Below are 24,264 nucleotides of genomic sequence, written 5' to 3' on the forward strand. Positions count from 1 at the left end.
ATTATGACCGTCATGAGAAAAGTGTGTGTGTTTCTTTACGTCGTCTGAGATAAACATTGTACCTAATCAGAGAAGATACTGATGTCTTCTTTACATTCACCTGTGGTAAGGTATGAAGGAACACCTGTAGATTCAACCCAAACTTAATTTTATTTCACTTTAAACTAACCTAACCAAACCTAAAGCAATTTACTGTAAACAGACAAATCTAACCTAAACTTAACTTATCTAACCAAACGAAACGAAACGAAACCAAACCAAACCAAACCAAACCAAACCAAACCAAACCAAACCAAACCAAACCAAACCAAACCAAACCAAACCAAACCAAACCAAACCAAACCAAACTAAACCAAACCAAACCAAAGATCAAATCCTTCACATAGCTGACACTCTACGGGCAAGAAATAAATAAACAGCAAAGTAAAGATACACAAATAAAACACAGGAAAGTCTGAGGATAATAATGACATCTGAAACCACTTGGTCACTTGTTCCTGTTCTTGCCCGGAGTGTCTAATATTAAAGTTACCTCTCTACAATACTCACAGATTCTTGTTCATTTAACGTAACACACAGGGAGGTAGAGACCACAGGGAGGTAGAGGCCACAGGGAGGTAGAGGCCACAGGGAGGTAGAGGCCACAGGGAGGTAGAGGCCAAACAAGACTACACTAAACTTAGGTAAAATATATTGTGTTTATTTCATCATATTACAGTTACATGGACTTCCCCCCCCCTCAAAAAATAATGATTACAAACATCGATATACAGTAAACATTGAAGCCAGCCCCAAAAAAAACTGTGTCTAGGTGTAATCTGTGGGTGCCATAGTTATAACTTATGTTCCGGGAGTGCCATCCATTCTTCTCTAGTTCCTGCCACTGTCAGTTGTATATCTTTTGTAATCTGATCTTACACTTTTTTTCATGGTATATACTTTTCAATAATGATAATACACAATTTGTTTTAATGCCACATACTTCTCTAATGCCAAACACCTTTTCTCTAGTCACACTCTTCTCCAATATCAACACAGATTAACACTTCTTTTAGTTGCAGATACATCAAGGTCACACATTGTTTCTTGTAGACAACACCATGTAGTGAGTTACCCCCCCCACACACAAAACAACTTATGTCTCCCCTACTCAAATCATCACCCAGACACTTCAGTAGGTAAGGAGCCGAACACCACTTAGAAGGCAGTTGTGGCTGGTGATGGAGGAGGAGAGGGGAAGGTAGACCCAGAATAGTGGTGGAGACATAGTATCGTTGTTGACATGTACAGGAGTTCGGTGTACTGTGGGAGGAGAAGAGGGTTTGAGTGAAGTTAATAATGTTAAGTTTGAAATGTTTAACAAGAAGCCTCACTTAAAATATTTAAATACGCTTCAAATGTTAAAAAAAACTAAAACATTTATACAAGCTTCAAATGGTTAAACAAGCTTAAAACGTTTAAAAAGAAACTTCGAATATTGCTTCATAGTTTAAAAAAGCTTCAAAAGTTAAAATTGATTCCAACGTTTAAAAATCTAAAAGTTTTAAAAAGCTTGAAATATATGAAAAGCTTCAGACGTTTAAAAAGAAGCTTCAGATATTCATAAAGCCCAAAACTTCATGAAAGTTGCTTGAAATGGTTAAAAAGCTTCAAATGTACTCAATATACACCCCCACTATCCCCAGCTTATCGTTGTTATAAAGCTTTTTCACTACTATCTTCAACTTCCCTTTACAGATTCTCACTTACGATGATCTAACCACTATTCCATAACCTCTCTTTAACTACTGCTGTATCCGGAGGTAAACTTTCATAACAATAAACTTTACTAATACACCTGTAATTACCTTTGGCAGGTGTCCTCTATACACAGGTTAATAGGTAGTCAATGATAGTAGGCATTCTTTATAAGCTACTCTCGTGTGTGTGTGTGTGTGTGTGTGTGTGTGTGTGTGTGTGTGTGTGTGCTTCATTTATTTATTTATTACTATCAAGGTACTATTAACTAATGCGTAAAAGTTCACCTAAATTTGAGCAAAGTGATAAAATTTGGTTGTAGATATATACGCATTCTGCTTGTTAAAAAATGTATCACCAGTTGTCTTTATATAAGTGGTTCTCAGTCTATAGTTACTTAATAAGATGGGAAAGTGTCAAGTACTGTCAGCCCTTACCTCTGTAGGACTTCTTCAGCATCTTCTTGACGAGGGGAGTGTACTGCATGACGCTCAGGTCGAGGGAGGTGGAGGTAGAGATGCATGCTCCCAGCTGCTCCGTCATGACCTCCTCAGCAGCAGGGTCCCACAGCGCCCCTCGCAGCACCAGCTTCTCCAGGACCAGCGTGGGACTCTCGTCATCCTCACTCGCTTCTTTTCCCTCAACTTCACCTCCTTTAGTAGCCAAGGCGGCACACAGCGTCTTGGTGGCCACGACAACCTCCAGCCCAGCCGACCGGAGTTCCCCCCAGCAGCTGCCAGTGACAGCCGCCCACATCGCCGCCGGCTCTCTCAACAGTCCCAGCCGGACGGTCCGCGGTGACTCAGATCGACTGGCCAGATTGAAGAGAAACTCTCCCCTTGCTTTAAGTCTGTCTAACTTGGCCTCGATCGCACGTATTTCATCGTCCTCGGGTGCGATATCTAGGTCTGGGACGCTGTTATTAAGTACCTCTAATAAGGAGTTTAGATCCTCACTGACTTTCAGCTTGACGGCCACATATTCCGCGGCCTTTGTATACTCGTCAATCTCCTGCTTCAGTATAGACTGGAGGGAACCTTTGATCTTCATGTTCTGTATCTTCTTGTCTCTCTTAACACTGAACCTTTGTGACCAGTTCATGTCCTGGATTGCCTGGCATGATTCTGGGTCTTCATTGATAGTCTTCAGACAAATGTTAATGTCCTTGGCTTCATCTCTCTGGTTCTGTAGGATGATCATCGGTGCCACGCCGGTGAGGGAGACGTCCTGCGCCAGGTAGATGAACTCCATCTGGGCCAGGTGGTCCTCCAGGCTGGTGGTTTTGGGTACAGTGAAGTGAGTAAGAGCCGAGACTCTGCCAGGAACATTCTGTATGGCGTCAGGAGAAAGGTAAACAAGCAGGAGCTGAGAGAGGACACTCTGGCTCTCTTCTGTCAGCGCTCCTGAGACGTAGATATCAGAGAGCTGAGATGTGAGAGATGGGAGGATGCTGCTGTTTGGCGAAACACTCCCTGTCAACAAAGTTCTCAGGACATTCTCCGCCTCCTCCCACTGAGAATCTCCCAGAGTCTGTGCCAGAGGAGTGCTGTTGTTCGCAAGAGTCTGCCTCGTCACGAACGCTGTATGGAACAGAGCAAGACTCAGGAGGCACCACTTGCTCCACTCGTTGTTATAAGAGGCCAGCCGACTCTCGCCGACCAACTCAAACAGGTGCCGAAGACAATCCCTAATTGTTGTCGGCAAACTAAGATAGACTTTATGACAAGAGGTCATCAGGCTAACAGGTAGCTCATCATCACTGTCAAAATACATCCATACCTGAAATCTTTTATGGGCTGACTTCATCACGTCATCCTTAAGAAGTTTGTTCAGGTGGTTAATACAGGAGACTGTGTGTGTGTTCTTCTTCAGAAGGAGCCAGTAACCCTTCTGGAGACAACGATGTAAGCGTAAACTGAGACCCTCCTCTCTGCCTTGACCAAGAGCCAACACGTCGAGAGACTCCGGGTCAGATGACATCATCGGGTGACACAGAGGCTGGACCTGCTGCAGGATGTACTCCACGTCCAGCGGCGCCGAGCTGTAGAGGATGATGGGCTCTGAGGCGATACCTTTACTTGCTACAGAGAGAAGAGCTTTGGCTGTTGCCTCACTTGCCTCTTGCTTCAGAACCCGTTGTACGTACATCATAGCTGCTTCATCAAGACGATCTGATCTAAGGCAGTTAATAAGGATGAGCTTAGCCACACCTCGTATCTTCCTTTCCATTACCTTAGGCAGTGTTCCTGTCTCCGGCTGCTCAGTGATGTACCACACCCGCCACAATTTATCGTGCGTGATCATGTGGTCCGCCAGTTCACGGAAAGGTTCAATGGTTGACAGAGCCAACACCTGAGCCCATTGTCTCTCGGTGAGCCAATTAGGACGTGAGTTAGTGGGCAGCTCTGGTTTTAAAGGTTCTAATTGGCTGTTGAAGGAATTTTTTTTGAGGTGAGGCCGGAGATCTACAGGAGCATATGGAGGGCCAGTCTGTGATATTAAGGGAGTGTAGAGGAGGGAACAGAACTGGGGAGTTATCAGCCCGATGTGACACTCGTACCACATAGCCAGGATAAGTCCCACCGTCACCAGCGATATTGTGCTCACCTGCTCCTGGAAGTGTCTGCAGGAGGAAGGTAAATATTAGCACCATCAACACGACTACAGTAGTGACGTAATGTAAAACTGCAACTCATAACAAGGATGATTAATGTGCACAAAGTAAAGAAAATAGAATCAATGAAGGAACATATCTGTTTAGAATAATTCGCATCTTACTTCAGTATGACCAACTCGTCCACAATTTATATTTTGTAAACAGATAATGACAAAAAAAGTTTATGACAGTCAAGAGATTATAAAAACAATATGATCATGTTATATAATCACCAAAATACAATAATATCATCACTAATTTAAACTGTTACGAATATAAAGAGAAACCAAAATAAACTACTGTATGCATAATGAACATGCTAATGTATTTATAGACAGTGTATGTATAATGTGCGTCGTGTGAGTCAAGAGCGTCGATTGCGTCAAGTGCGTCATGTCCGTCATGCGTCATTGTGGCTGGTGAGGCGACTGACCTGAAGAGTGACTGCAACATCTTGATGACGACATTGTTGGCCAACATGCTGCCCCACGAGGCGGCGAAACTCTGCGGCTGCATCTCACCGATGATGAGGCTACTGAAGCGGTGTATCCCCATGGTGAGGGACGGCTGCAGGCGGGGGAAACGCTCCACCATCAGGTACAGACGCGTCATGAGATATGCTACTTTCCTGTAAGTGTTGTTACCTTCCTTGGCCACTTCGACTGTCCTGCGAAGGTCGTGACATTTTTTCTTGGCTTCTGATGCCTTAGCACACGCGGCCTGAAGCAGCTCCATCAAGGTGCTCTCCTCCAGAACATCGTCATCAAAGCGGGACATGAGACTTCTGATCGTTTCTTCTTGTTCCGCGAGTTGCTTCTGTCGGTCGAGTAAGTCCCATTCACTTTTCTTCAGCACCTCCAACAAGTCTGGCTGACAGTGAAAGGATATCCTCGCCACCAGGAGCACCCCTAAACCCTCCTGCTGACTCTCTATGTTCACCACGTTGACTAAAGTTTTGATGTTGTTGCTGATCTCAGTTTCTCGAGTCTTCAATAATATTATAAGTTTAAAGTTATCGTGAAGATCTATCTCCTTCTCCCCAACTTTGACAAGAGTTTTGTTGACGTCATCTGTTTGTATTCGCTCCATCTCGAGAATCTGGAGGATGTGGACAGGCAGTGAGAGCTCCTCTTGTCTCACAACACACGTCAGACCTTCTGTCATAATCTTCTCAAGTTGGTCCAAATAATCACAACTTTTAAGGTCAATCTCGACGGCACCTTTCCAGTTACGGATCCAGTCCTCGAGTATGCAGTGCGGGTCAAGGATCAGCTGAGAGAGGCTCGAGTTGTAGATGATGGCAGCGTTCTCGAGGGAGAAAGTATCAATGGGCAAACCTTCCTCATGCCACCTGACCTGTAACTCAAGAGGGGCTAAAATATCCAAGACGTTTTTCTCCTTCGTATAAAAAATACACAATTCATCCATCTTCTCCTGCCAGTCCTTAACAACAACTTGTCTCTCTGTGTGAGTAAACACTCCTACATACGTCACATAAGCTGCGGCCAACACAGCATCACCATAAAGGTTACGAAGCTTGACGCTACTGTGGGACAGAGCTTCTTCCCAGTGAATCTTGTCCTCCCCCAGCTGCGTCATTACCTTCTGGGCCAGCTGTATCCGCCCTTCCAACACCTTCATCTCTTCTTCAGCAGCTTCTAGTTGTTGTTCCTTCTCCTTCAGTTGTGCCATAAGCATTTGATGCTCAATGCCAAAGCCAGCCAAGTCTTCCTCGTATTGCTTAATGGCGTCCTCTGTTGCTTCGACGTCCCTGGCGATGATGTCCGCCTGCACCTTCAGTGGGTGATAGTCCTTGTACACTCTCACGTACTTCTCAAAGGCGTGTAGCCAATTGAGAAAAGTTCCTGTTGTAGAAGATTCTTCCGTAACTTTTTCAACATTCAGTTCTTCCATCTTGAGATAAGACTGGATCCTGGCAAGAACTTTCTCGTTCGTGTCCTCGACGGAAATTTTTCGTATGGATGATATAAAGTTCAGTCCATTAGACATTTGCTTCTTTGCTTCATTCCATGACGGATCTAACCCAAGTGTCGTCAACACAGCATCGAACACTAACTCAAAACATTTTGGCGGCCTCCCAAGACTCTTCAAACTCTCGAACTCTGCTCTTGTAATACGATCTAACTTCCGATGAATTGCTTTCATTTCTAGTTTAGGTGCAGTGAGGTCACGGCTGATCAGTTCTCGTATCCTTGTCGACTCATCCTGCTGTCTCTTGAGGAGCACAGCATTCTTGGCGAGGTCCTGCTCCAGCCTTCCCTGCTCAGACTTGATGTTTCTCATCTTGAGGACAACACCACCACAAGACTGTTGGATGTACGTCACCTGTGCTCGCTGCTCCTCCAGTTGGTTAGATAATTCTGTCACTCGCTGTTGTGTTTCCTCAAACTTAACGATACTGATATTCAATTTTTCTTTTTCCTCAACTATATCAGTGAACATTTTGTTGTATATCTTTAGATACATTGTCAAAAATTCTAAAAATATTGCCGAGGGGTTGGAGCCGGTGTTACAGTGGATGCTGGCCATTATCTCTGCCACGGACTGTGCTTTTATTTCCGAGAGATTTTGGTCTAGTTTCTCTGACAGTATTTGTTTAGCGATATTCTGGAGGTCTGCCATACACCACTCCTGGAATGTATCAACACTATAAAAAGTTGATATTATGGGAATGTATTTGAGGATCTCGTGAGCTTCTTCGAGTGATGGAACAGATACTAAAATCCTGATGCTACTTTGTCTCTCACTATCCTTCTCAATATACTGCTGCTCGACTAGTAAGTCATCCAGAAACTTTAAATTACTTACATCTTCCACAACATTCCAGTCAATGATAACAAGAACTGGGGTACCCATTTTGAGATCACTGACAATATTCTTGGTCTGTGTCGTAGCTTCAACTTCCGTTCCAATAATATCATAAATCTTGTAATTGGCGACTGAGGAGGCAAGGCGAGCACACATTTTCTTCCCACAGCCTTCAGGACCCACAAGTAGAAGATGTCCTCCAATACTCTCAAGTGCTGTAGAAGGACTTTTATCACTCTCATGTTCTCTTACTGTAGTGCTATTATTTCCTAATATCCTCAACAGACGAACAGTGTGGTGAACAAGGCCGTCGTAGATTGCAAACATTCTATTGTTGCCAATGAGAGCCTTGCCAACCTTCTTCAGATGGGGTAAAATCTTCTCAATGTCTGTGTCCTCGTAGAAGTTGTCATCATTGCCAAGACGAGTCAATAGAAACATTCTTGGGTCAGTGCAGATGCTCTCAAGGTTAATACAGAGATATTCCGTCAATACTTCGTTCATTAAGTTATCAAAGTCATCCTGAGGTACAACACCGACGTCCTGGAACACTCTGTAACACTCGTGAGTTAAATGCTTCAGGAAGTTGTCTCGGTCTTGGGTTTCTTCGTCAGCCAGCTGGAGACCTTTTAGTACCGATACTATCTGACGGGGGTGGTGGATGATCGCCAGGTGGTCGCCACACGCCACCTGGCCGCTCTCACCCATACGCCGGTAAAGGTAAATAATTCCTTCAGCTACAACAGTCTTCAAGCACTTTACCTCCTGCTCGAAGTGGCCTAAAGTTTGATCATACAGTTGACTGAAGATGGCCTCCAGCTCTTCATTCTCAAAGTCAGGCATCGTGAGGGTATGGAAGGACTCTGACCAGTAGGTGTCAATGTGTTCAGTTATCTCTTGTGTTTTCTCCTGACCAAAGTTACAATCTATCTTTTGGAAAGTAAACATGTAACACAGCTCAGGAATCTTGAGAAATGATTTACTGTCATGACTGTATAATTTTCGATTATTTGCAGTGAACTTAACTGTTGCCAGAATTTCATGCAATTGCACGTCACCCTCGCTGCAGTGAAGATCATCTATTAATAAATGTAACTTTGGCTTTTTACAGGCAAGAACATCTTTGCCCTGTTTCATTAGACTCTTTTCAATTGCGTTTTGAATATCTTTGGGTCGAGTACAAGCTGTATGACTCAACACAGTCACTTCGCTGAAGGGATCAGAATTCTGTTGCAGAACATTGATGATGGCAGTCTTCCCTGATCCAGGAACACCTTTCAGAAGGACCGGGATACCTTCAGCCATTAACATTTGGGTCATGTGAGAGTACTTGATGATTCTGTCCGTTGGGATGATACTACACTCGATGACTGGCAGACGAAGCTGAAGTTCCTCAAACCTTGGCGCAAGTTTACTCCAGGAGGCGAAGTGTCCTGTGGTCACGTCAACGTAGTAGTCATAAATGCCTCCCTCTGGCACGTCCTCAATCATCCTGGTCACCACCTCCTCAAACTCTGCAGCTTCAGACGAGGAAATATTCGCCCCAAAAGACCAAATAATACTGAATATGAAAGCTGGTGTAAGTCTGGCTACCCAGTCCTCGGGGTCAGCGTTAACCAACTCGGTCTCCAGGAAGGATCTCATGATGGCCACAAACGCCTTAGCTTTCATTAGCATGTGAGGTTTGGTAATGGTCTCCGGGTTCATTATATTAATAAAATTTGGAAGGTTTCTCTTTATTAAGGTCTGAAGGGCTCGGGAGATTCTGTTATTTGTGATGGTGCTTCTCCAGCTCTGAATGACGTCCTCCCACAGCTTAGGTTGTGCTGGGAAGTACACGGCATAGCAAGAGGTTAACTCAGCTGGGGAGAGATGACTCACGTCTCCTGATATCTCAAAGATAATCTTCAAGTTATTAGGAAATGAAATTGATTGCCGATGACCAGTAAGGAAATTGTTTTTGGTGAAGTGTACATGAAGAAAGAAGTTCCTGAGCCAATTGTGTCCTTGAGGTCCTTCTAACACCAGCCAGCTCTCAGATGAGGGACTAGACTTATGAAGTTTCCTTAACAAGTGTGAAAGATATCCCTCACTAGTCTTAACCACCACCTCCTCGTTGGGCCCGTACAGTAAGTCATCATCAAGGATCAGGGGATTGAGGACCTCCACTTTGGTAACTTTACAGCTCACATTGCCTTCATAATTAAGTGTATTATAAGCTGCCTCTAATAACTTCAATGATGTAGATTTTCCTGAACCAGAAGTCCCGAATAATATTATCATTTGGTTCTTGGATATGGCGTCGTGCAGCTGAAGAATTTTCTCCACATAGTTGTCCTTCACAATATAATCGTTGTCTTTCATTTCATCCACCACAGCCTCCTTCAGGACCTCGTTAACGGGAGACGCAGCATCGAAGTCAGGGAACAGGAGCTCGAACACCTCTTTAAACACTGGCAGGTCATCATCCTTTAGCTGTGGTATTAAGTATTCTTTTAACGCTAAAGGAATGGTGTCTATTTCATCAATCTCAGGTTGTCTCTTCATGATGTCCTTGGCCAGAGTGATGATGATGAAGGCGCTCCTCGTACCCAGCTGCCAGCGGTAACGGCGAGGGAGGGCTGTTGACAAGCTCTCCACCGCCTGACTCACTTTCACTGCCAGGCTCTTACACTCCTTGAAGCCTTCCACCAGCATCACACACTCAGTAATCATCTGCAGGAGAATGTGTGTCTTATTATATGGTATTTAAAAGTTAACTCTTATTTAAGGCGGGTCGTATGTAAAGAAGACTTAATTTGATTTTAGTAAAGTAAGGAAAGGTTATGGTTTGATTTATGTTCAGTAAGTGATGTGTTTATTCTCATGACCCCTTTAATGTTCTTGTATAATTCTTTATTGATATCTCTACGTGGAAGATTAGGTTGTGTGGCGAGCACGTGTCAGGATATCTGTGTGTGTTTGCGTGTGTGTGGAGGCATAAATCTTATAACTATCATTTCAACTGTGACACCTGTGGCACTTTTAGAGTGACCAGTGCAATGAAAATGTCTCGATCACATTAGGCCTAAAAAATAATTCCTTATACTTGTTCTTCTGCAATTCTCAATGACCGCTGTTGGTTACTCTAAAATATATTCTCCAGTTGGTCACTTTACTTTTAATAAAAAAATAAAGATATTCGCAACATTCACCAACATGATACATAAAGAAAATACCACAGCATGAAGGACTGACTGTGTTAGGGATGTTAACATGACTGTCTGGAGTTTACCATTACCTGTAAATCCGGAGAGAACATGACGACAGGTTTACACTGTTGCCTGAAGATGTCCATGATCTGGAGGGAGGACTCGTGGCTGGGCTCCATCTCCAGCAGGACAGCAGCCAGGGGAGACACCGAGACCTTCACCCCCTCCAGGATCTTCGTTGGCGGCTGTTGTTGTTTACTGCCTCGGCCACCACCAGCCTTGACTCCTGTAGTTGTTGCTGCTCGCTGGGCATCTTGCAACGACCTCAACATCTCACCAAGAACGGGCACAACATCGAGGTTGAGACAGTGAGCCTCTTCAAGCAGCAGCCAACTGTGGGACTGACTGGTTCCTATGAGCGTCTGTGCCAGCTGTACAGTAGTGAGGGAAGCAGTGCAGGCCATTGTGACGAGGTGGCGACCTAGGAGATGAGCCATCGTCTTGACCGTGTCTGTTTTGCCACACCCATGAGCACCCAACACCCCAACAGCCACACCCTGAGACAGTACCCGCGCTAAGTTGTGGATGGAGCGAGAAGTGGATGGAGTAATTGCCGCAAAGGACCACAATCCTTGATACTCCCAAGAGTAGGACAAGTCGAAGGATCCGATCTGCAGCAACATATTGTCAGTGTCTTTCTCCCACGAGTATCGCAGTGGCATGTCGCTCTCACTTGTCAGACCTTTCCTACTCTCTGAAGCGAAGGTGAGGAAGTCTCTCATCTGCAGTACTGTGAGGTAAAACAGACGGATTTTCTCTCGTACAAGTTTAGATAAATTTCCCTGAAGACAACCGTCAAGTCGAGTCTGAGAGTCCCTCGCTTTCTTTTTAAATACTTGAAGTTGGTCAGAATTCAAATGACCTTTGAACTTAGCCAGAGCTCGACTTATCTCTACCGTCCAGTGCATCACGAAGGCGATGGCGGTGACTTGGAGAGGCCAGAGCTTCACGATGTCATCCACCTTCATCACTGCAGACTTCATACTGTTTCTACACTGCTTCACATTATCTTTAAGAGTCGTTTCTATGGCAGCTGAGAGATTCTTGAGCCAATTGTCAAAAGAACCAATAATAGGAATATAAGAATTGAGCTCCAGAAATTCTCCCTCTGAAGAATATACTCCAATGGCTTCTAGTCCTCCTATTTGGCTGTTCTTCTCTTGTTTTATTTTTGTAATGTTAGTAAACAACTTGGGCAGGAAGGGCTTGGCATGCTCGCCGTCCAACACAGTGGAGATGGTAGCAACAAGGTCATCGTCTGATAAAAGCCAAAATCGTGAATATTGTTCCTTTCGGTCCTGCAGATACGGCTTAACGTGAGTGGCCATACCGTTGAATTCTTCTGATATGAACTTGACTTCCTCTTGAAGGTCTTCCTGGAGGGCGAACACTTTAAGGAAGTGTTCTGACGTCATGAGTGTAGACAGCTTTCTCCAACGGTCGTTCAGGGAGTCAAAGATGGCCGTCGCCTGTACCAAGTGTAGCCTCACATCAGCCACGTGGAAGAAAGGCTCCCAGGTGGCCCATTTCTTCTGCAGCTCCTCCACATTCTCCAGAAACTCTATCATAGAGGAGAGCATAGAGCGGATGTCCTCGATGTCGTTAATGTATGGCTTAGCGTGATGTGAGGCGGCCAAGATCTGCAACCTCATGTTCAGCTCTGCGATGATCGAGTTGGCGTCTGACGTCGACTCGACCACAGACACACCCATGGAGGCGATGGGCTTAAGGCTGAGGCTGATCTGTGAGGCGAGGTTGTTGATGTCCTGGATGGCATTAACAATTTTGGTCTCCTCTGTTGAGTCTATTATGATGGCGCCCATCTCTTTTTTGTAAGATGTTAAATTCAGCTTCTGAAGGAAACCGAGAGTGAATTCCTCCGAATCCTTATCAAATTCCGTCTTGACGAGAGACTTAATTTGGCGCCAGTGATGGTCTCTAAGGTTAGCGTTTTGTAGGTTGAGTGTGAGAGGAACCAGAAGCTTGCACAACTCTACACGAGTTAAAATTTCTTCTTTTAATTCCCACTCACTCTCTCCCAGAGCAGCTCTGTTTTCTATTTTACCTCCAGCGAAGGCAGCAAAAGGCTGTATCGCTCTTATCTTGTGGCCATACACTGACAATGTCTCTTGCAGGGCCACAACACTAACTTCCCACACAACTATACCAGCCCAAGTGTCCCACGCCTTCTGCCACTCCTCCAGCAGCGACCACATTTTTTCCGCGGACACAAGATCATGTTGGAAGGCTGGCAGCTCCGGAAATTCAATCACTGACAACGAGAGAAGTTCCAGAGTTTCATTAATAACCAGTTTGTTCATAATATCTGACATCATTTCTTTTAGGTTTGCTATGTTCTCGTTCGCCTCTGGAATAGTTTTATCAAACCTGGTCGGCAACATTTGTCTGAACTGCAGCTTAAGATTCTCCACTTCTTCCATGACTATCTCTGAGCGGTCAGTGTAAGCCTTCCTGTACCTGTCAAGGGCTGAGTTAAGCTCCAGGATCTTGTTAGTTAATGAAGTTTCAACAGTATCCCACTCGCTCTCAAGCTGTGCGAGACTCGTATTTACATTTGAGGGAATTTTATACTGATATTTCTTCAACACCTCAAACTGCTCCCGTACGGGCTGGAACTCATTTCTGTATTTTGTTAGTTGTTGCCGTGATGAGTGACATTCCTCAGCAGAGGAGAGAAGAGAAGGAATATCTTGTGGGTCGCTTTTAAGTAAGCATTTTGTTTCCTTGCTATAATTATACAAAGACTCCAACTTGTCTGAGGCTATTTTGAAAAGGTTTCTCTCGAACTCAGATATCCAAGACTTACAGAGCTTAATAAGTTGCGTCTTCAGCTTTTCGGAATTTATATAGAATGTTCCCACCTTCAGGTGATCATCCACGTTCTCGATATCTCTCAGTTTTCTCTCAAAAGTCATTATATCCGTCTCGAACACATAGACGGACTTGGCATTCTTGAGGTAGTGTTCGAAAAACTCTTCTCTGTTTACCTCCCACAGGTCGCGGTATTGATGCCACTGCTCCAGTTTTTCTTTCAGGTCTTCCACTTGTGTCTGGAACTCTCCTGATAGTTTCATCTGCAGTTTATCACTAAGTTCGTCTTCCAGCAAAGGCAAATGTTCATGAGCTTTTGCTTTCTCAAGAGCAAATCGTCTCAGAAGACAAGGAATCTTGACCAGACTCTCAGAAAACTGAGTTCGAAGGGAAGTTACCACATTTAGCACACGGTTCACTGAAGGCTTACACACGATTCTTGAGTTCGTCAGACTAATGGAAAGTTTGAACACAGGTGAGAGCTGTTCTGATGGGCAGCTTCGAGAGCCCATCAACATTCCCTCAAACGACAATAATGACTTCCTCAGAATTTCTTTTTGACAGTCCATGAAAAGATGATCAATTCTTAATACATAATCCAGCCAAGCCTTCTGAGACTTGACGTTGGTTTTCTTTATAAGAGTTTTGTAAAGAGTGTCCAGAATGTCTTCCATTTTCAAGAATTGAGACTTTACGTTCTCAATGGTGGAGCCGAGTTGGTGAATGAGATCAATCTGGAACTCGTCGTTTTCATAAATAGTTTCATCGTCGTTGAGATATAGAGTGAGATTCTTAGTGCTCATGAGGATACTGGAGATATTCTGGTTCACCGTCAGGTACTGTGTCACTTGTTCCTGCACGGTGCTTACTATACCGTTACACCTGGCGAGGAGGGAGGTCGTCTGCTGCCGATGCATCCAGCTGATGGCAGAGAGACCAGGGAAAAACGTCTTCACTGTCGCCTGAATTTGTCCTTCAAACATCGCCGCCTCATCACGAGAGATCCTGGTCATGAAGCTGTTGAAGCCTTCAGCACACTCACGCACCTGTTGAAGCAGAGAAAATTTTCACTTAGTTGTACAGTCACCCAAAAAAGTCTTCTCTCCTCTCCTCCTGCACCACTAACCCGAAGATTCAGACTCGTGAACCTGAAACAGTACACAATGACGCATTATTCTTCCATAAATGCTTCGGATTCACGAGTCTGAATCTCGGGCTTCGTGGAGCATCATGCTAGACGAGAAGACTTTTGTGGGTGACTGTACATTATGTAAACATTCCATACTACGTGTACTTGTATGTATCGAGGCTCACAACTCTTACAACACACATATTTCGTTTGTTTTATTAATTCTCATCACTCAATACCTACATGTACCTTCTTATTCCCACGTAATAAAGTACTACAATAATAGTTCACTAAAGCACTGGAATAGATGTTTGAGGATCTGGTAAATTTAAGACCTTAATAATAACTAAATGGGAAACCTTACAAGATTTCTTGCATTTAATTGATCTATTTCACCTTAGATAGTTTCCCATGTTCGTCTTCTCTCTCCTTCATAACTTCAGTGTAATGCCTCACCTGCTTCTTCAGCTCCATGTAGACGCTGTTCTCCATAAAGATTGGGTTGATGCTCTCAGGGATTTCAAACGCCATGGCCTTCCACGCTGCCGCCTCCTCCAGGTTCTTATACAGCTGCCTGAACAACACACACAGTTCAGGTCTCAAGGAGAAAAGTAACGCTTAATCCAAAATAGTATCTAATTTATAAGACACACAAAGACAAACCATACACACACTCCCAGAGACACACTCACAAGATACACACTTCCAGACGCACTCCCACACACACTCACATATCAAAGTTGTCCTGAAGGGTCTGTACGGGTCCTGGCCTCCACCTAAAGATCGGTTCCATAAGACGTTTATAAGGGTTGGGTTCCAGTGAAGCATTCCAGGCGGCGTACATGTTTGAGACGACCCCCTTCAGTAGCGTCACCGTCCGTCCCCACCGCCTGTAGATGGAGTCGAGGCGAGGGTAGTACGGGAGCCATGACTGGTTCTTCAGGAGCTGAGAATGGAGGCAGGAATTCTTACATGTGTCTGTGTTTATTCCAAGAGCGATAAGGTCATGTTTATGTGATAATGTATTACTAAATTTTAACAACTTTGGTATTTAGTCGTGTATTGTAGGTTAATTAAATACTCATCAACAATAAGAGAAAATGAAAAAGACAAATCTGATCGCTTGAAAAATCTCGACCCTAATTTATTTCACCTAAGATTTACCACCATAACGCTAACCTAACCTAACCTAACCTAATCTAACCTAACCTCATCCCCCAAATAGTGTTAGGGTGGTTAATCTTTAGGTGAAGTAACCTGGGGTGGAGATTCTTCAGGTGATCTGAGATTCTACCATGTGTGTGTGTCGTTGTTACTTCACTAGTTCAATTCTCGTCATTGAGTAGGAGTCATCTGATCTTCCTTGTTGTGGTAATCCTGAGTCATACAGTTTACAAATCATGGTAGAGTCATGGTGGCCTCAGTTTATGGTTGTTTAGAGTCATGATGGCCTCAGTTTATGGTTGTTTAGAGTCATGGTGGCCTCAGTTTATGGTTGCTTAGAGTCATGGTGGCCTCAGTTTATGGTTGCTTAGAGTCATGGTGGCCTCAGTTTATGGTTGATTAGTGTCATGGTGGCCTCGAGTCATGGTAGGTTACAGTCATTGTTGTATAGTCATGGCATAGTCTACAATCACAATAGAGTCACTTTAGTCTTGGGTCACGGTGGTCCTTTTGACTTGGAGTGACTCACATTGACCTCTTGCTCGAGTTTCTTACGAGTATCAGCCGCCCACTTGGCCATCTTGGAGTAATAGAACCCGTCACCGCCCACCTTCATAGACCGGAACACATACTCCTTCTCCACCTCCTCGAAGTCCCGGTCAAACAGGTTAAGAATCTGAGAGAAAATATAGTCAATAAACTTAGCACAGGGAGAAGGAAGGTGTGTTAGATTACCAATTAATTATCACAAACTATATAAACGTTTAATATACGAACCTTAATTATGTATCAGATTACTATTTAATTATCACTCAAATTCTAGTAACACTTAGCACAGGAGTTAAGGTGTATAGTATTACTAATTAATCATTACTTAAATTCATATAAACATGATTAAATACTGACAGGGTTGAAAAGTAAACATCTTAAATCCACGAGGGGAAAAAAAAGGCTTAAAATTAATCTGAAGTAGACATAAAAAATGTTGTACTTACGTGGTCGATCATAACATAGAAGACAGAGAACAGAGACTTCCTGGCTGCTAGTGGTTTGAAGACGTTGAGGACCCGCAGCCCTTGAGCCACTGTCTCCACCGTCTGCACCGCTGCCACCATCACACACTGGTACCTCCTCTCTACCTCCTCCATGCTCTCCCTGAACCTGTAGATACCAGACTTTAGTACATTGTGATACTTTATTCCATATCCCTTCAATGATATACTTGATCCTATAATACCAAGGGATAGTTCCTCCAGTTCATTTTCTTCATGTACAGTCGCCTGCATTTCTACCTGGTACAGTAGCTTCGCGCCTTTTGTGAGATGTGGCACAACTGTGGGATGCTTATCTAACATCATTAGTCTGGTTACTATTGCGAGGTTCCTTAAGAGCCATTTAGGGAGTTTTAATATGATGTAAACAAACACAGTATTGCCACATCTCCCAAAACGTGTCAGCCACTGTACCAGGTATAAGTGCAGGCGACTGTACATGAAGAAAATGAACTGGAGGAACTATCCCTTGGTATTATAGGATCACTTTACAGGCTGAAGGTGATACAGGTAAACACGTACTCTCACACAGCACCTCAGTCTAACACGTACTCTGACACAACACCTCAGTCTAACACGTACTCTGACACAACACCTCAGTCTAACACGTACTGACACAACACCTCAGTCTAACACGTAATCTGACACAACACCTCAGTCTAACACGTACTGACACAACACCTCAGTCTAACACGTACTCTGACACAACACCTCAGTCTAACACGTACTCTGACACAACACCTCTTTCTAACACGTACTCTGCTCACTAATACACGTTCATATTAAGTGTTATTACCGAGCATTATACTCTCTTATGTAACTTTAATTTGTACATAACAGTAATCTTAGTCAAATGCCTTCCCGATGCTGGCCAGACAGCTCCAGTCACCGGATCCACTGATGGTTGCAGCAGGTGCATGGGGCAGCTGGCAACACTATTGACTTGATAACTGTGATGCTTGAGGGGAAAAAAGTCTCAGATTTTTTAGCAGAGGAGTGACGCGGGTTATGTGGGGGAAGAAAATAAAGTATTTCATGGTGAGAGTAAACACTGTTTTTTTTCTATAACTACTGATTAGATATACTTTTTTTTTTTTATATCAGAATTTGTTGTTTTTCATTTGCAGATATAAAGGTCAGATTCATGCAAAATTAACCCCTTGAGGACGATGATTAACTCCAATGACGATAATTTTACCCTTTGATGACTATAATTTAACCCATTGATGACTATAATTTAACCCTTTGATAACGATAATTTAACCCTTGGATGACGATAATTTAACCCATTGATGACGATAATTTAACCCATTGGTGACTAATTTAACCCTTTGATGACTACAATTTAACCCTTTGGTGACTATTATTTAACCCTTTGATGACTATAATTTAACCCTTTGATGACTATAATTTAACCCATTGATGACTATAATTTAACCCTTTGATGACTATAATTTAACCCATTGATGACTATAATTTAACCCTTTGAGGACTATTATTTAACCCTCTCATCCTCAAAGGGTTAAATAACAACACTATCCCCAGCACTCTCATATAACCAACCACTTACAGTACGTCACTTTCCCTGATATATAAGAGAATCTGATACACTTCCTCTCTGAATCATCCTCACTACACTCACAAGCCTGGATTGATAAAGCGGCAATGAGTCTCTTAAACAACATTAAGTATCACGGAGAAGGACACTGAAAGCATGTATGTACTCAGCTCTCCCCTCTGGAAGTTGCTTCAATGGTCATCTGTCACGTTGGTTCAGAGCCTTCCTAGGGTGAGTGTACGTTCTTAAATGTATAAATAATTATTATATATTCCTATGTATATAATAATAATAATAATACAGGAAAAGGCAACGAAGGAATAATAGTTTCTTTAAGGCTTCAAAATTATTACCTGTCAAAGTGCTTAAGCCAGTCCTTGGAGGTGAGGTTGAACACGACGTGACTCTTCCTGCCTACAGCCTTAAGGGCGGCCTCCAGCACCCGGTCCACCTGTGCCAGTTCCTCCTCCAGTAACTCACTCTCAGCACCTCCCTCAGCACCACCCAAGGACTTCACCGACATCATTCCTCCGTCACCGTGTCTGGAGGAGTGATGGCTTGTGTGAATAAGTTTGTTTTGATTATATGAGTCAGTGCTTAAAAATTCTTCAAAAGTTTATTTCAGTGATTTTTCTTTTTTCTACACTATGAGTTCCTTGCAACACACCCAACACCATGAGTTCCTTGCAACACACCCAACACCATGAGTTCCTTGCAACACACCCAACACCATGAGTTCTTGCAACACACCCAACACCATGAGTTCCTTGCAACACACCCAACACCATGAGTTCTTGCAACACACCCAACACCATGAGTTCTTGAAACATACCCAACACCATGAGTCCTTGCAACACACCTAACACCATGAGTTCCTTGCAACACATTCATTTCCAACAATACCTTTGATCACACGCTTTACCAACAGATCTATGCAACACTACACCACGAGTCCTTTGCAACATCCCTAAGCACCGCCTATCACAATACTGCTTCATTATACCAACATTCTTACACCACACAAACATGCTATTCTACGAAGGCGATATACCACTATCTCCCCCAGCTGTCCTCACCACACAAACAAACTCCTAAATTAATACATAAATTGTTGTCATAATTTTACTCTAACGCCTCGCCCAACGCTCCTAGCGCTAATATAATCAAATATCTAGTGAGCTGTACCTGGTGATGCATACAGAACTACCCACAAATAGTGATGCTGAATTTTGCTGTTAGTATTCCTCTATCTACCTGTATAAATATTAATAAGTTCCGTGGTCGAGGTTTTCCGAATCTTCACCTAAACTCTGAACATGATGCAGGTCTCTCATTCTCTACCCTTCAGTCACCAATGCTGCTATGGTCCGCTCCTTTACTGAGACAGTTGTAACTTACCTAAGTCACTAAGGTTACACCTCTCCTCTTATCCACCTCATCACAGTTGTGGGGAACAGGCCAACTACATGTGTTATACCCCGTATGGAGAGACCATTATCACGGAGAGAGATAATGTGACCTCTGAGCACCAACTTCTCGTCTCTCTGATTCATGTTGGCTTGGTGGAGCTTCTGATCACTCTCATCAGCGGCAAATAACAACACCTAGGTGAAACACACACACACACACACACACACACACACACACACACACACACACACACACACACACACACACACACACATACTGTATATATAGCTAGCGTATTATACAAAGAACTTCAAGTAATGAATACACTGAAGACTCTTGATATATGAGCTCTGTTCACCTACTTCTTATGGTGTTCATTCGAAACCAATTTCCCTGTTGTATTTTGATACTCGAATGGATACTCCTATCACTACAGTTTTCTTCTCTCGTCAGCAGAATATTCATATCAATATCCTTCCCATCTCCTTTTGATGAGTACTCGTTTGAATCACACTGCTCCGTTGCCAGTTCCACTGTGTGTGTTGGTGGGAGACTCGGCGCAGTGACCTGTCGTCCAGGAAGGGTACAACAGGCTATGCACCCTTCACCGCCAGTGTACTACGAAATTCTGAACGGAACTGTACCTTGTGAGCTGGGCCTTACTGAGGCCTATGTATTTGAGGTCCTCACAGCGGCTGACGAAGAGCTCGACGGGGAGGAAGATGGCGTCGGTGTCGGGGAGCCAAACGTGTGGCCGATCCTGCTCCCCGAAGTGTGTGGCCAACTGCCAGGTAGCCAGAGGATGGTGGGAGAGAAGGTGACAGTTAGTGTGGTGTAGTGTGTATTCCTTTTTCTCATCCTTCTATCCATATTCTTCTACACAATTCTATCTTCCTTCCTTATAATATTTCATGAACCTCTCGTTTACTTCAGTCCATCCCATCAATTTCTGTGTACTTCAATACCTGGGCACCACCCTCTCTACCCCCCCTCCTCCCTCTCCCTCCCTCCCTTCCTACCTCCCTCTCTCTCCCTCTCTCCTCACCTCTTTATAACAATTCTTCCATTCCCTACAACACTTGATAGCGACCTCCACCAGACCCAGCGAGTCCTTCCCCTCCGGTGTCTTGAAGGACGGAGTCTTCGAAGTCGGGGAGAAAAGGGTGTCGAGAGGGAGGTGGACCTGACATGCCCTCGTGACCTCCCATGACACACGCACACACAGCTCCGTCATGACCTCTCTAATGGGGGGGGGGAGTAACGTACAGACACTACAAATGTTAGAAAAAAATCAGACTCAGTCTTCTGTCATCATCATCATCATTGAACATCAATCATCTTCATCATCATCATTGAACATCAATCATCTTCATCATCATCATCATGAGAAAGAAGTCACAATAAACTTGGTCTTACTGTTTGTGGTAGTGGTCTGAGTGCATCCAGATGATTCTCAACAAGGCGAGAACATCATACATATGTTCCGTCAGCGCCTGTACAGAGTCGTTGTACAGTTGGTCCAGCGGTGCCTCAAGGTGAACCAGCTGTCCGCCAGTCTCCTTCAACCGCTTCTGTACCATCTGTCAGGGGAATATGTTTACTGTACCATCTGCTTGTCTTCCTTCTTGCCTACCTTTCTGTTTCTCAAAAAGGATTTATCAAACTTTAAATCGGCATCACTGAGAGGCTTATTACCACAGTACAGCACCACATTACAGTACTATGTCACCACAGTACAGCACCACACTACAGTACTATATGCCACCACAGTACAGCACCACACTACAGTACTATATGCCACCACAGTACAGCACCACACTACAGTACTCTATGTCACCACAGTACAGCACCACACTACAGTACTCTATGTCACCACAGTACAGCACCACACTACAGTACTATGTCACCACAGTACAGCACCACACTACAGCACTCTAGTACACCACCACACAGCACCACACACTACTACTACAGTGCCACCACATACAGTACTATATGCCACCACAGTACAGCACCACACTACAGTACTATATGCCACCACAGTACAGCACCACAGTACAGTACTATATGCCACCACAGTACAGCACCACACTACAGTACTATATGCCACCACCGTACAGCACCACACTACAGTACTATATGCCACCACAGTACAGCACCACACTACAGTACTATATGCCACCACCGTACAGCACCACACTACAGTACTATATGTCACCACAGTACAGCACCACACTACAGTACTCTATGTCACCACAGTACAGCACCACAGTACAGCAGTATATGCCACCACAGTACAGCACCACACTACAGTACGATGTCTTTCACCTGTCACTCTGTTCGCCCCTTCTACACCTGACTCTCCTTACAGTCAAGTCAAGGTACAATACACGTGTAACCTAAAGCCTTCTCGAACACAGACTACACTCTACATCTGACACACAAACAACACTCACGGCCAGAACAGCAGAGTATCATATATTTATTACCAACAACAGCTGTGGTATCCCCTTCCTACACAATACTACACGGAGGTCAAGTTGTCTGTGAACTGAATTTAATCAAAACCATCAGGTGTTTTGATTGAAAGTCATACCTGTACGTCTATGTTTTTATCTATCAGTAGTAAATTGATCTGAGAATAAAGTTTAAAGAGTTATTATGGTTATCCTTAGAGTGTCTACAGTTGATAGTAACAAAAGGTTAGAATGTTGTTCATGGTATTTGAGAAGTTGTTTTGTATCTGTCCTCTACACTCACCCTGAGGTTGTCGACGGCTTGCTGGAAGAGGATGATGAAAGGGGAGCTCTGAGCCTCTAAGAAGTTCAACACCTTCTTCACCTTCGAGCTCTCCATCAGGTTGAGGAGCTCCTTCAGCATCTCTCCTGCAGGAAGGTTGTGAAGCGTTAACACCAGGTGGGGGCCTATGTACAGTCATACCTCTATTTAACGGACCATATGGGAAAGTGTAGACCGTTATATCGACGTTAAGTGAAGGTTAGGTTAGGTTAAGTGAAGGTTAGGTTAGATTAAGTGAAGGTTAGGTTAGGTTAGGTTAGGTTTTGTCAGGATAGGTTCGGCTGTCAGGTTATGTCAGGTTAGATTAGATTGTTTAAGCATCAGGTGAAATAAACATTCGTGTCTACTGTGGAGGTGATCCATATATTCTTTTTTTTAGGTCAACAGGGAAAAATGTTCATTATATTCACACCTTCACTCACCTTTCCTGGAGAGTTGTCGTATCTCGTGCAGCAGACCCAGCTCCAGGGGGGAGGAGGCGTCGCCCTGCTCGAACGTGAAGAGGTGGACCTGTTCAATCCAGTGTAGCAGCAACTCTGTGGTGATTAGATATGATGAAATAAAAGGTAGGTAATTAAACATGAGATTATTATTAGGTGAGGTGAGGTTTAAGGAGACACTCGCCTTCTGTCCTGTTGAGGAGACCCACATCGAGACTTAAGCGACGCAGCTCCTCTTTGTCGTCAGGAAGAGCCAACACTTCACTAGGGAGGAACAGCAGGGGCGTCTCAGTGGCTGCCCCGACGTGGTACACCAACTGCGCCCCCACCAGGTTCACGAGGCGAGGAAGGCCTGCCAGGTCTCGGTAGTGGCCGAGGACTGATGGTTCAGCAGGTGTAGCGAGCATCACCGGCTGATACACCTCCAGGAGGAAGTGTTGAACAGCGTGCGGGTTGTCCGTCTCCACTGTACCATAACTGTGAGAGGTGGGACATGATTATAAGAGGTGGCAAAAGTGTCTATATTGTAAATTACTGCTAAATTAACTTGGCTTTTTCGTATTAATTCAACTCGAGTGTGAGTGCGCGCGCGCGTGCGTGCGTGTGTGGGTGTGTGTGTGTGTGAGAGAGAGAGATATCTAACACGTGTATAGTCACATCGTAAAAATATGGACAGGCACAACATTAAAATAACACAATGAACAATATTATTATACGTGATAAATTCTCCCCAAGTGATAAAAATTCACTCAGGTAAGCGAAACTATGAGGCTGCATGTGTGTCCCTTAATCATCTGAGATTCCATAAGCACAAGCACGCGCCAAGCTCCAAACACTGTATACATCAAACAGACATACACAGAACAACCTTGGAGGCGAGTGAGGATATTTAGCGAGACCAGCACGTGTCTGGCAGGTGTTGTGACAGACTGGTGGATTAATTAATATAATTAGTATCTCTTCATCTTCTCTTTATTTACTTAGTTGAAGCTGTCACTCGTTGATGATGTGTTATTATTGTTCTATAAGGCGTCTGAGACACCCATAAGGCGCCAGGGATCGTCTAGACGTCGTGTGTGATGTATGTAATGAAGGATTAAGTTTCCACGTGATACACAAGAGGCCATCATCACACACACAAGCTACGGTGCTTCATCCTGGCACTCGCTCAACCTTCCTGGAATAGTTGTAATCTTAATATAACACGTACGAAAAAACAATCTGGCGTGTCGATTCTTCTTGTGTTTATTGATTATCGATTTACAGCATCCTAAGGCCAAGACGTAACGTAAAAACAACACAGTAAGAGAATCTAGATGGGTCTATTTGTTCCTGGACGGATGTTGGCAGCTTCTCCCGGCAAACATTGTGAACCATAACAACGTGTATTAAGTAAACAGCAAACTT

At 43.9% G+C, this 24,264-nt stretch overlaps 1 protein-coding gene across 1 annotated transcript; it reads right to left on the minus strand.

Moving 5' to 3' along the window:
• Nucleotides 1-292: 292 nt before the first annotated feature.
• On the minus strand, nucleotides 293-24,234 carry LOC121854113 (dynein axonemal heavy chain 2-like). Its single transcript, XM_042348503.1, has 17 exons — nucleotides 24,122-24,234; nucleotides 23,042-23,334; nucleotides 22,840-22,953; nucleotides 22,379-22,503; nucleotides 22,215-22,253; nucleotides 21,035-21,198; nucleotides 20,664-20,859; nucleotides 20,263-20,402; nucleotides 18,562-18,750; nucleotides 16,594-16,759; nucleotides 16,128-16,274; nucleotides 15,166-15,380; nucleotides 14,891-15,008; nucleotides 10,503-14,351; nucleotides 4,827-9,937; nucleotides 2,175-4,360; nucleotides 293-1,302 (listed from the first exon to the last, which is right to left on the minus strand). The coding sequence occupies exons 1-17, from the start codon at nucleotides 24,232-24,234 to the stop codon at nucleotides 1,172-1,174; spliced, it is 13,296 nt and encodes a 4,431-aa protein (XP_042204437.1). The 3' UTR covers nucleotides 293-1,171.
• Nucleotides 24,235-24,264: the final 30 nt, after the last annotated feature.

Source organism: Homarus americanus, unplaced genomic scaffold (assembly GCF_018991925.1).
Source record: "Homarus americanus isolate GMGI-L3 unplaced genomic scaffold, GMGI_Hamer_2.0 scaffold25195, whole genome shotgun sequence".
Classification (NCBI taxonomy): domain Eukaryota; kingdom Metazoa; phylum Arthropoda; class Malacostraca; order Decapoda; family Nephropidae; genus Homarus; species Homarus americanus.